The sequence below is a fragment of the Filicampus tigris genome, chromosome 6 (genome assembly GCF_054856515.1).
Source record: "Filicampus tigris isolate MCC_2025a chromosome 6, RoL_Ftig_1.0, whole genome shotgun sequence".
NCBI classification, from domain to species: domain Eukaryota; kingdom Metazoa; phylum Chordata; class Actinopteri; order Syngnathiformes; family Syngnathidae; genus Filicampus; species Filicampus tigris.
The window spans coordinates 22,754,976-22,768,154 of NC_141222.1; the positions used below are offsets into that span (position 1 = coordinate 22,754,976).

The 13,179-nt window shown below is 40.4% G+C and overlaps 1 protein-coding gene across 2 annotated transcripts in view; it reads left to right on the forward strand.

The window, feature by feature from the left end:
• plppr2b (phospholipid phosphatase related 2b) overlaps positions 1-13,179 on the forward strand; it is a 52,288-nt gene that overhangs the window by 16,472 nt on the left and 22,637 nt on the right. For both annotated transcript variants that reach the window (XM_086034144.1, XM_086034145.1), the window contains one exon: positions 11,348-11,536. In XM_086034144.1, coding sequence (XP_085890270.1) covers positions 11,348-11,536 — 189 coding nt within the window. The remainder of the gene's footprint in view (positions 1-11,347; positions 11,537-13,179) is intronic.

Below are 13,179 nucleotides of genomic sequence, written 5' to 3' on the forward strand. Positions count from 1 at the left end.
CCCAAACAAATTTAAACTCACCGTTTTTTCCAAGTGTGAACACCAGATACATTCACTAACGAAGCTCCATTTAGTATACCGAACTGGAAAAAAAGCTAAATGTCGTTTTCCATTGCGGCTCTAACCAACCCCCCCCCCCCCCCCCCCAAAATTCACACCAATATGAACATGATGGAAGAGGCATGTGTGTAAACTGCACATTTGTGTATTAAAATATACCCATGATTAATCTCTGGAGCTCGTTTTCCTGCTCTCATTTAATTAAAAATTTCACACAACATTCAGGCTCCCTCTTCAATATGAACATTCTCATTGATGATAATATGAAAACCCTCAACGCGCACAAAGATACAGTCAGCGCTCATCCCCTCATTATTTCCATGAATAGCACCTGCCTCACTCGCTGCTGCGCTGGGATTTCTTGGTTGTCGAGAGGATGGTGGAAACACTTGTTAGCTGCCAGCTTCCCACCTGTTACCGCTTTAGATGTACGGGAGGGGCGGGGGGCATATATGTTACGTAGCTCCTTATCACTTTTGAATATGCAATGAAGTCGGTATGAGCTGTGCCACAGTGACCTATTTATAGAATATGCTGTAAACATCCAGATCCATTGTTGTAATCCTGTTCCTCGCTTTGCGTGTTATTGCTCTATAAGAAATTATTATCCCTGCTGTACATTCTGAATGAAGTCAAACCATGCTTGCATTGTGAATTATTTCCAATTTGTTTATATTCTCTCTTGCCTGCGATTGAACCGTGACCTGAGTTAGCGTCGATTGACTGTTGGACGGATGGATGTATTCTCGCTTCAATCCTGTCATGTCAGTTCGACTCATGAATTAATAAGTATAAGTGCGCACGGAAAAATGTGCTTCTTAAATTGCATGAAAAATGTCTCAAACGGCTGATGTGCATGACGTACTGCGATTCACAACTTTATCTTATCTTGAGAGATTTCCGATCAGTGTGCAGAAGTATCTTGGCGGTTCTACCTAACTTCGGCTTCAACCGTTATCAACACGCAAACACACACACACACAAAACAAAATACATTGGAGTGGATGTTATATTTTCTTTTTTAAGTATAAAAAAAAGAACAACACCGCAACAGCAAATAATAATGAGAATGGAAGGAAATACAATTTAAAAAAAAAAAACCCCACAGATCTTGCATTGCAAGAATTTAATAACTGAATGGAGCCTTACTGTAATAATTTTGGCTTTGTTTCCCAGGATGCTTGGTTTATTTTATCTTAAGAATTAGATTGTTAAATTATTACAAAAGTGTTGGCTTCTGTCCTTCCTTGATGCAAATTCTTCGATATCATCGGTGTCCAACTCGGGTGCTCAGAGGCCCCTATCTAGCATGTTTTTGATGCCTCCCTCCTCCAAAACACCTGATACAAATGATCAGGCTCGTTATCAGATTTTGCAGACCTTTCTGATGAGCTGATCATTTGAATCAGGTGCGTTTGACTGATTGTTTACAAATCTCAGAGCCTTTTAGGCCCAGAATACATCCATGATATGTTCAAAGAATATAAATCCAGCAGGGCCCTCAGATCCAAGGACTCAGGTCAGCTAGTCCAGACCAGAGTCCAAACTAAACATGGGGAGGCAGCATTTAGCTGCTATGCTGCAAAAAAAGTGGCACAAACTGCCAGTGGAGATCAAACTTTCACCAAATATAGACTTTTGAATCCAAAAACATTTCTGTTCTCATGCGCCTGTGCATGAAATCTGCACGGTATTTTTTGCTTATCTTGCTTTTAATCATTTCAATCTAATTATTCTACATGATTTAGATTTCTGTAATTCTTCATGTTTTATTTCTCTTTCTGTAATGCTTTCAATGTTTTATGCAAAGAACTTTGAACTGTCTTGAAATGTGCTATAGTCATTCCCCATACAAACACTGACACCATTACACAAAAGAATAGACCAGTGTCCCCTTGGATTCTACCTTGCTGCGATTGAATGAAATGTTACATTTTAACCGGACGAATCAACACCAACGCGGCCATTAGTGCGTGCAGTATTTTGTGTGAAATCCTAATGTATTCTCACAGCAGATAAATGATTGATGAACATGAAACAAAACAAGACAAATGGTGGGCATGCAAGAGTGATGCAGAGACTTGCAGATAAACGGTAGTCGGACACACAAACAAAATCTCTCCATTTCACCTCATTTTGCAATCTTGCATTCATTGCTCCTCTTTTGTTTCCTCCACCCTGCTGACTTCCAACTTAAATTTGCTCCGTCGCATCGTATTTCCTACACTTGTTCATCTTCCTCCACGCTGCTCTGATCCCAGTCCCCTCTTAAAGCTTCTGCCCCTCTTGTTGTCCTTTGTCATCCATCCCTCTGCCCATCTGTTTTGTTCTCACTTTGCGCATTGTGTTGTGATACAGCTTGGGGACACTAGGAGGAGCGCTAACCACTAAGATGTGCTCCTTTGAGAAGCTGTGTGCGAGAGTTTATCATCCACTTGCAAATAAGAGATGAAGATGTAATAGCGGTCTAAAGTAGCTGTCGTGCCGTCTTCTATTATGTTGATTTAGAGCCTTTCTTCCTTTGAAGACCACTGACAGCTCTGGAATTCATGTTGTAGATTAAGAGCGGAGGAAAGCAGCCATTGCTCATGAGGTGTATAAACCGGTCTTGACATTCATTGGATAATAGTACAGCAATAGGAAAATACTTTATTAAAGTTGAAAGCTCAAATCTCACAGTAGTGCTTTTGTATTAAGACTGCTGGTCATAATAAAGACAGGAAAGCATCATGGAGAAATGAAATATGAGGTAAGCTATATAGTGCAACCGCTGAAATCCAACCTGTCATGCAGGTCAATCTCCTATTTGTTTGTATTTGGAAAGCAGTTTTAGGAGAAAAAAAAAGTTCCAGAGTCCATTATAAAACCTACTCTTACTCTACAGGGATTTTTAAAGTAATATTTTAACATTCTGAACACTTTCAGTGCCAGCTATTTCCAAAAAGGAGCAGCTCCTGCGTACCAGCCAATTAGGAGCATTCTGACTGATCTTCCAATGGTCAGAGAATATGATTATTTATGACTATATAAACACAGAAACTACCAAATGAAAGATTAGACTCGCGCCTTATATCACACGCACAAAAAGGTTTGTGTCTACCTTATTCCATTTTTTAGTAATCAGTAGTAGAACATAGGTTGGTTTCACCCAAATCACCTAATTTGACAATTAAAAAAAAAAAAAAACAGAAAACAACCTTTTTCTGAAAACAGTGCCTTTGATGCTAATAATTTTGTTTTGGCGATGCCTCAAATATTTGACAAACTCTACAAACTATTTGCATATATTTAGTACTATTAATAGTAGTAGTATTTAGTAGTGTGTGCATGTGTGTGTGTGTGTGTGTACGTAGAATACATAATCACTTCTACTTTTCTTGTCAATTTAAATTATCATCATCCTTTTTCTCTTTTGTGACACTATTTGTAGTAGAGTTAACGTGACAAACACTTTGTTTAATCACAAGGAACGGTTGCATTTCCAATGGTCAGCCATGTTTTAGGAGCTTACAAATTGTTGCCGCACAGTGAGTCCATCCAAAAGGAATCCAATCTGCGTTCAAGAGTTAATTTGCTTTTCTATTTTTTTTTACTTTTACTTTTCCAGCTAAATTATCAAACCAGAGTTGGCCAAGACCTTTCTCCGGCCATAGTTGACGGCAATCGGTGTCGATGGCGCGTTAGGATTCCTGCTGCATTTCACATCAACGGCGCTCAAAGAGTTAACTGCCATCCAAGTTGAAAACTAAGTAAAATGTGAAGAATAAGAGGTAGAAATATGTTTCACAAAGCAGATTATTAAAATATTTCCATTCTTACATTTTGGGCAACACCACGGCCTCATTTGTGGTTCGCACTTCAGCTTCACAGTTCACTTCACATTTTTCTTGCGCGTGTTTTCTCCTTGAACTCCGGCTTCCTCCCATATTCCAAAAATATGCACGTTAGGTTATATGAAGACTCGTATTTTTTTTTCGTAGGTGTGAATGTGCAAGGTGAAAGGTGCCCTTTGATGGCCCGCCATCCAGTCCAGGCTCTTTGATGTATTCCGCCTCTTGCCTAGTCAACTGGGCTAAGAGCATGGATGGGTGCATGAATAATGCTGTAGTTTGCGCTCATTCCAAACCCTATCAGGTGCTTGGTGAGCAAAGTAAAACTCCCCATCGCGAGCTGTGTGGTGCATTTTCTCCCAGCAGCGTGCTGTCCTCTTAACACCAGCACCCACATACGTCTCCTCGCCCTCTGTAAGCATGTTGACTCCTTTGCCATCTGGTTCCAGGGAGAAGACACGCAGCCTTGCGCAAACTCACACGTTTCGGGCCCAAGAGACATCGGTCCCATATTATTGCCTTTTACACCTGCGCAGTTATGAAGAGCTTTCAAGAGGGATTTGCCTCTTTTTTTCATGTCGCAACAGTCACTTTGATTTCTTTGATTTTCGCTGCGTTTGAAGTCGAGAGGTAAGTTCATTAAAGCTTAATTGCGTGGTCGATAAATCCTTTTAGTTGACTAGGCCAGTCAAAGGAGGGTCATCCTCCAAAATCAGCTGACGGAAGCTACTGTAAAGCTGGCAAATTTGAATATTTTGCTCCAGGTTTGTTCATTTGTTTGACTCTTTCCAATACGTACATAAGCATTTATTGTACCAATTGTGTACAGTTGACGAGTTCAAATGCAGAGGCTTGTCAAGCGTAATTTAAACAAAAATAGAGCCATGCCGTTGGATGATACATTTCCCAACACAAATAAAAGGTTACCACTCTTTTGTTATGCCAAATGACAGTTGTTAAAATTCTTTACAGAGAGGCCTTGTATGTGGGAGATGTGTGGGAGCGTCGTGAGCCCCCTCCTCTGTTCAGAGAGGATCGTTCAACCTTAACGTTCGATGGCCTCTCCCACTCCTCCTTCAAACCATCTGTCTTCCGTGCCCAGCAGGAGTTTGTTCCACTAGCCTTTATTCTTGGCTGTTTAAATAAATAAATAAATAAATAAATGAAGAAGTAAATCCATAAATAAATAAAAGATAAAGAGTGTTGAGTGTTGCACTTAAACTGTGAACATTTTTGGACTTTGTTCAAGGATTTGGACATGTCTGATTTATTATGACGCGGGTGATATCAAACTGTTGAGTCTCTTCAGCTGAAAATTGAAAAGTCTTTCATATGACAAAGTCAATCGTGAGTTCTTTCATGTTTCAAAGCGCTCTCCTGAACCACTTTCATTTTTGTCCTCGCTACTCATTGAAGCTGATATAGTGTTCTGCACATCTAAAATGTCAGTCAAATGAAAAGCTCGCCGAGGTGTCAGCATACAGCAGACATTGCATTTAGAGTTCTAATATGTGTCGATTGTGGCATATCGGAAGAATTGTTTCATCAAATTGTTTCTCGAGATCATTTTCTTTTGCTTTTCAAGTGCAGAATCTAAAAACACAATAAATGTTTCATTTGATGTATCTAATACCTTCAGGACAAAATATTTTATTTGATAATAAGAATAGAAAAATAGTCACGGCGTTATGGTCTGTGTTTTGAGTTTTGTTTTTGAGTTTAGTTTCACGCTTTTCCTTGTGTCCCTTTGTCTCGTTAAGTTATTGAGTCCACCTGTGCTTGTCATCCCAGGCCCTTGCGTTAACCAGGTGTTCCTCGTTGTATCGTTAACGTGTCTGTATTTAGTTGCCAGCTTTCTTTCAGCCCTTGTTGGTTCGTCTGTTCTGTCCTGTCTTGTCTAAGTCCTCGCTTGTCACTGTTCAAAGTCAAGGTCAGTCCAGTCTAGTGTTTTTTTTTTTTAGTTGTTTTGTTCCTCATTGTTTCTTTGGGTTTTCAACATTTTTGTTAGTTTAGTATTATCCCAGCACCTTGTTTGCCTTTTGTTTTGGATTAAATACTTTATCTTGCACACAATTTTGCTTCCTACGTTTGGGTCCTCCTCCACGAAAACCGACCACAAATTTTGTAGACAAATGTACCTTTAGGATTTGTTATACAGCCGACATACACAAATGTCCAAAATGTTGGTAAAAAACAGCGGATATGTCTGATTCACATCAGATTTTTTGGGGGGATTTTGTCTGACTTAAAGTGGAAATCAAACCAAACATATTTTTTCAAAACCACCGGCTAGCTCGGGGGGGCGGCCATTTTGTCACTTCTGTCGAGTGAAAATGACATGACTGCTCAACCAATTGACCAATCACGGCTCAGTCTCAGAAAACAGGTCAGCCGTGATTGGTCATGACCTGAGACCTGAGCAGTTGTGATGTCATTTTCAGTTGACAGAAGTGACAAAATGGCCGCTGTTGGAGATGGCTAAAAACGGGTGGATTGAACTCTTACTCCACATACGCAATATTTATCAGAATGCCTCGTTTCAACTAGTTCAACATGGAACATATTCTTCAAAAAAATATGTTGGGTTGACTATCACTTTAAGAGGATGGTTTTTGGTCAAATTCCTGGTGTTCAACTTGAGAGGTGTTGTGAACAAGTTGAGAGGGTATTTAAGGTGACAACTGAATTCAAGCAGGTGTTTCATGTAAACTCAAGACATTTGCCGTTTCACTTGACACTTTGAGGTTACACCTTTTCGGAGACCGGGCGAACTAATAAACGCCACAGGGACTTCTGACAGCCCGTCTTGACCCTCTTCGACCTGGCCGGAGTTTGTCAGCAGTTTGCCTTGTGTTCTCACTGCTTTTCAGAATTTCATGCAAATGGGATGTCCTAGGTGACTTGACGTAAATTAGAAATCATCAGCATGACCTTTATGAATATTCACATGAGTCTGCATACCAGAAGACGGTTATTTGTACTAGTGGAGGTGAAACGGTCTGAACTGTTAAGACCGACAGTATAGTCAATTAGATCAGTCAGCTATCATGCTTATGAAATGTAATACCAGATGCTTAACGACATGCCAAACCTACCCCTGGGAAGGTCGTCCCGATTAAACAATGTAAATCTTCCTCTCACCCATCCTCCTACCATCCTAGACCTTACTCTCTCGCCACCGCTCCCTCGCTTCCTCCCTCGCGCCTTCTGTAGTTCAGCAAAGACGGATGAGTTCCTCCTCAGACGCAGGAATGCACCCACATGCTCTCGCTGAAAACACACACACGCACAATCCCACGCAGTCGACACACACAGAACTCGAGTCGAAGGCGACAAACATGGGGAAAAGGCCGTGGAAAGAGCTGCTTGATTTTGTTGGCCTATATATAAACGTGAAGCCGGGGGTGTTTGTAGGATTTGCCAGCGTGTTCCGAGAAGTGTGTGGGTGCTGGCAATCCTTGGTGATTACACGTTTTAAAGCGACACTTAACCATCGTATTATAGTATTTTAATTACTTATTTAAATTAATTTTTTTTAAAAAACGTCATGTGTATGGTGCGCTTGCTTGAATGACAAAAGGAGAATAGCATTCCTGACGTTGCCATAGCAACCATGGATCTCCTGCTTTGGCGGTCGAGATGGATGGATGCGTTTTCGTGCCGTGTTCGTGCTCGAGCAAGTGCTAATGTTATCGCTCCATTGCTAATGTGCTTCAACAGATGTTTATTTCAAGATATGGTGAGTACAGTGGGGCCTTGAGCTGACTCAAGAGTTCAAGATACAAGCCATCATCCTGCTGTTTTTTTTTTTTTTTTTTTTTTGGGCTTGGTATTCCAAGTGCTAAGTTGAGATACGACGGCTGTATTGGTGGCAGGGCAGTGAACTCAACTCACTTCACACGAAGCAGCACGTTGGCAAACAGTGAACAATTATTTAAAAGGAGGCTTCAAGTTGCTTAATGCCAAGTTTGCTGTCAAACTAAACCTAAAACTAGAATTACATGTTGTGTATTGAAAACAACCACATAGCCTTTAGTCCAGTAACTCAGTGTTTCTCAACCTTTATTGAGCCGAGGCACATATTTCACATCGGAAAAACATTCACGGCACGCCACTTTGTAAAACGATTCACAAAAATATATATACACGTTAAAATATAGTCTATAGTGAGGTAATCCAAACATTATAAAAATTATCAAAAGAAATTCGTAGCAAATCTTTTAAATGACAATGTGACACCCGACTATGAATTTTTTGGTGAAGAAAAGACACGTTTCCGTGGATTCGTATGCCAAAATCAACTGATTATTTCGAGAAGAAACAGAAAAAGAGGGAAAAAAAGTAGAAAATAACACTTGAATCAGAATTTCCTTATGTTATTATCAAAAAAGACATTTCCAATGGAGGAGTTGTAACCTCCTCTTATATTTCAAGCCAAATTTCCCATTTGGGAGAATAAAGTTGATCTTATCTTATCTTCCCCCTTTGTTACGGTTAATGAGTAATAAATAGTTATCATGTTCAAGTGTATTATTATTATTTTACAATAGTGTGTTTTCGCTTATTTTCATATTGCATTATATTAATCTTTAACCACACTGGTAAAAAAAAAAAAAAGTATGACTTAGTTTTGGGGCTGGAACGAATAATCGCATTTCCATTAATTTCAATGACAAACATGATCTCGATTTATGAACGTTTTAGGCTACAAACGGGCTCACAGAACCAATTAAATTCAGGTTCCACTGTATTTTTATATTTAATATACATATTTTTTTATCGATGAATGATTATGTTCTACCCCCAAAAAAGTTCCATTGATTCTAAAACTCTTCATCTATGTAACATATATGTATGACAATATACAACAGTCCTTATTTTAAGGTAGCTATACATTTGATGTCAAAATGTATGAATTTATTCTTTTTTTTCTTTTTTCTTTTTTTTTTATGTGCCTCTTTTAAAAGAAGAGCATATACAGTACGGAGGTAATCAGGTCACCATGGCACTTCCATATTAAGGCTGAGTGAGTGTTAAGTGTAGCAGGTCCCATCATTTCCATAATGAATGAGGCGGTCGCTTTGATGGAGCCTTGGAATCTCTCTGAATGAATAAATAAGTACAAAATCAGCACAAACGTGTATCATATCTTAACTTAAATGCCAATTATGTCGCCTGTTTATTATTATAATGTATTCCTAATTTGCAACATCAAACATTAAGGTCAAGTGGCGTGCAGTTTGAAATACATGTTTGCTATGATAACCACAATTACTTAAGCATGTTCATTTCAAGATATAGAGTCGTGTCTTGAGATAAGAGTTTAACACGTTCCGTAACCATGTTTGTACACCCGAACACCCGAACCACAAATCCCCCATAGAAATGAATGGAAATATGAGCCCGTTCCAGCACCACCCTAAAAAAAAAGAGAGACATTTTTAATAAAGAAAAGCTAACCCTAACATTATAAAAAGTATTAATATAATGAAATGGAATTGAAAATAATTCAACACTTTGTATTATACTGATTCTTGCAATGCACGTTGTGCTGCTCATTCTGGTGTGTGTGCGTTGGCCACCTGGGAGCAGTCTAGGACAATTCATTGCGATGTCTTTTAGCTCATCAGTACGGCACTAATATTAATTGTTCTTCACAGAGGATAAAGATTATGGGCTATATTGTCAGAAAAAGGGATGCAGCTGCACGCATTCTCCCATCCACTCAAACCTGTCATTTACGCACTCATGCACCCAAATCAGCACGCAGCCTTCTCCCATGGTCTTGAACATTTTTCCTCTTGCGCGTTCCAGAGGCTGTAGTAAGTACAGCACCCCATGAAAATGAAACATAATATGCACCATTTCATTTCGTGAACTGATTGGCGACGGGCCGCCAATCAGTTCACTAAATCAAAAGTATGCGTAGCTGGATGGTGTGCAAGCCAGGTGTGTGAGTTGAAGTCTCAGGACATGGCAAGCTTTTTGCTACTTATCTCGATCAGTTTGTGAACTCTGTTTTTCATAATTATCGTTGATTGCCTGGATGACATTTGTAATGGGGAGTTAAATGCATCCTTTAAATCTAAAGTTGGAACCGTTCTTGAGACTCACTATATTGGTTATCCCCGAACCCTTTTGTGGTCTTTAAAGCGGAAGTCAACCCAAACATATTTTTTTCATGAATATCTTCTATGCAAGCTCACTAGTTTAAACAAGACATTCTGATAAATATTGCGTTTGTGGAATAAGGGCTAATCCACCTGTTTTTAGCCATCTCAGGGGGCGGCCATTTTATCACTTCTGTCGACTGACAATGACATCATAACTGCTCAGGGCTCAGGTAACGACCAATCACGTGAAGCTGAGCCGTGAGCGGTTGTGATGTCATTTTCAGTCGACAGAAGTGACAAAATGGCCGCCCCCTGAGATGGCTAAAACGGGTGGATTTTGCTGCTCAACTCATATTCCACAAATGCAATATTAATCAAAATGCCGTGTTTCAACTACTGGGCCTGCATAGGACATATTCTAGAAAAAATGTATTTGGGTTGATTTCCTCCTTTAGGGTACTTCCACTACTTTTTGTTCACTGAATATGTTTTATGGTTATCAGGTCACTTCTTGTAAAGTTATTGCTTTTGTTGCTAACATTTGTTTTGCAGATTATGAACTTCCTCTTTAAATCCTTTCTAGCAGGCAGACAAATCTTCACATACAGAATTAGAACAGTTGCGCGGGAGTCTGTGTATAGGAATTAGTGTCCTGATAATAATTGGAGTGCGAATGAATATTCAGCGCTTCCGTCTTGCTTGTGCAGAATTGTGAGTTTTCTGTTTTGCATCCACTTAACGTCAGTCTTGATGTTATGCTATGTGACTGTTTGCTAAAAAGGTCATATTTCACGCTTGACGGCATGCGCTTTTGCATAATGTGTAGCTGGTGTTTTGTAAAAGCAGCATGCAAGTGCGGTGTAATAAGTTGATTTAAGCAAAAAGGTCATGCAAGCGTGTAATCTCGACGACCCTTTGCTCTGCCCCGCGATGCTTTTCGTCTGCGTCCTGCTTCCGCCTTCTCTTCACCGCCGTGCTCTAATTCTTGCCATCTGCGCCTCATCCCACTCTTCCTCTCCTGTCCTCCTCCTCTTTTCCAAAAAGTATTTTCCCCTCCTCATCAATGTGTTTCTCTGCCCGCTCACGCCGCCGAAGGCATCCATCGCTTGCTCTGCGGCTCTTATCACTGCTCGTCGATACGTATTTGTATTTGACTTCCTCGCTAACTCTCCCCCCCCCCCCCTCCTCTTCTTCCCTCGCTATCTCTCCACGCGCACTTGATTCATTTGACACATCACGGAGGAATCCGTCATTTTTGCGCGGTGAAGGAATTTAAAGGTGTATGTTTCACTTTTTGAGCGGATCCGAGCACTTAAGCTGGGAACCAATATGTTTTATTTCCAGCTGGTCATCATGGCAGGGACCGTGCTGCTGGCGTACTACTTTGAGTACACGGACACCTTCCCCGTGCACATCCAGGGCTTCTTCTGCTTCGACAAAGCGTACTCCAAGCCGTACCCGGGACCGGAGGACTACAGCAAGGCGCCTCCTGTTCTCGTCTACTCCCTGGTTACGGCCATCCCTACTGTGACGGTGAGTCAGTATCCATCAGTAAAGATGCCACGCTTCCACAGGTGTTGAGAATGTGTGACACGCGCACAGGCGCACACACACTAATCCATAGTTCCCCTCATGCACATGGTTTGAAAGGGGAGCGATGTGTGTAGGTGTGCGTCCTCGTGGTCTCGCTTCTCTGTTTGTGTGTGCATGCGTTCCGTGTCATAACCATGGCAACCGGCACTAAATTTGTCCTCCACAGCGCAGTCCGAGACAGCCACAGTGTGCGGAGAATGTCTGTTCACATCTTTATAACAGAATTAAACATGACTTTTTTTGTTCTTTGTTTTTTTTTTTTACCCTACCATCCTGAAAACTTCAAAATGAATAGTGAAATCTCGAAAGTCAAACTCATTAGGTCGCTCCGGTCCACCTTCTGTTTGTCTGGATTTCAAAGCAAAAAAAAAAACTCACATTTGAACTTGTATTAATTGTTACACAATATTAAGCAGAAGTCATTCATTCTGCCATAAACATGTTAAAAACGTACACATTTTTCAGGCATAAACCATCACACAAGTATCCATCCATTCATTTAGCTTGCCAGTTGGTCACTAAATAGCAGCTAGCATGGGAAGTTAATTTAGCAGTTTTCTGTCAGTGCTGTTTTTTTTATCAAACGGCAGCCCCAATCACAGAAAATCCAAACCTTCAAAGTTCACAAAAAGTCGGTCAGTAGTGGCTTTGAGTTGAGAATCCTATCAAACAAGAGTTTACAGAACTAAAACTTGGTCATTTGGCTACATGGCAACTGGTGATCATCTCCATGTCGCCTGACACTAAAACACTCAAGAAAGCTGTCCAGAGTCTTTATGCCTATAATAAGTCTGCTTGCTTCAGATAACATGACAGTCATACTCGTTTATATTCATTAGACTCTATGTTCATCTTCGTCTCATTTATATTTTCACATCTTAACTGCTCCATTTGTATAATGACCCCTAGTGTTCGGACTGAGACATGAAATACCTTGTGTTACAGGCTACGATTAAAATCCTTGGAAAGTGAATGTAAATATTTCTTGTAAATTTGACACACCACAGAGAGGAGTGCTGTGAGAACCCCTGCTAAATTGGAATCATTAAAAAAACTTTACAAGTATACAATAACGGTTCAAAATTGTGAAAAAGCTATAGCCATTGTTTCCGCTCTCAACAATGTGGCCGTGTCCGCTGATTGCGCCCAGACCACATTCCACTGTCAATGAAAAATGAAATACCACTATGTCTAGCATCTTTCTTATGCGTACATATCCTTACATGTTTGAGCCGTGAAAATATATACACTTAACTCATTCACTGCCAGACATTTTCAGACCCTCTTTTACCATAACGTTTGAAAAAATTAGAAAAAAATTTAAATAAGTTCCTGGGATTCAATGGCTGGACTGTGAAAAGACAAATAAATACGTCAACGGCAGTGATTGAGTTAAAGACCGCCGTGGCTGGATTATATCCCACCGTGTTGTTGCGGGGCTTTCCCTGCCATGACAAGTGATGCTAGCCACTAGCTAGCTGGCAAGATATCCAGGGCGTCTCTCGGGTGACACGTCCTCGCCTCTTGTCGTGTCAGATTGCTGGTCACATAACAGAGACACTTCAGGGAAAGTCAACCGTTTT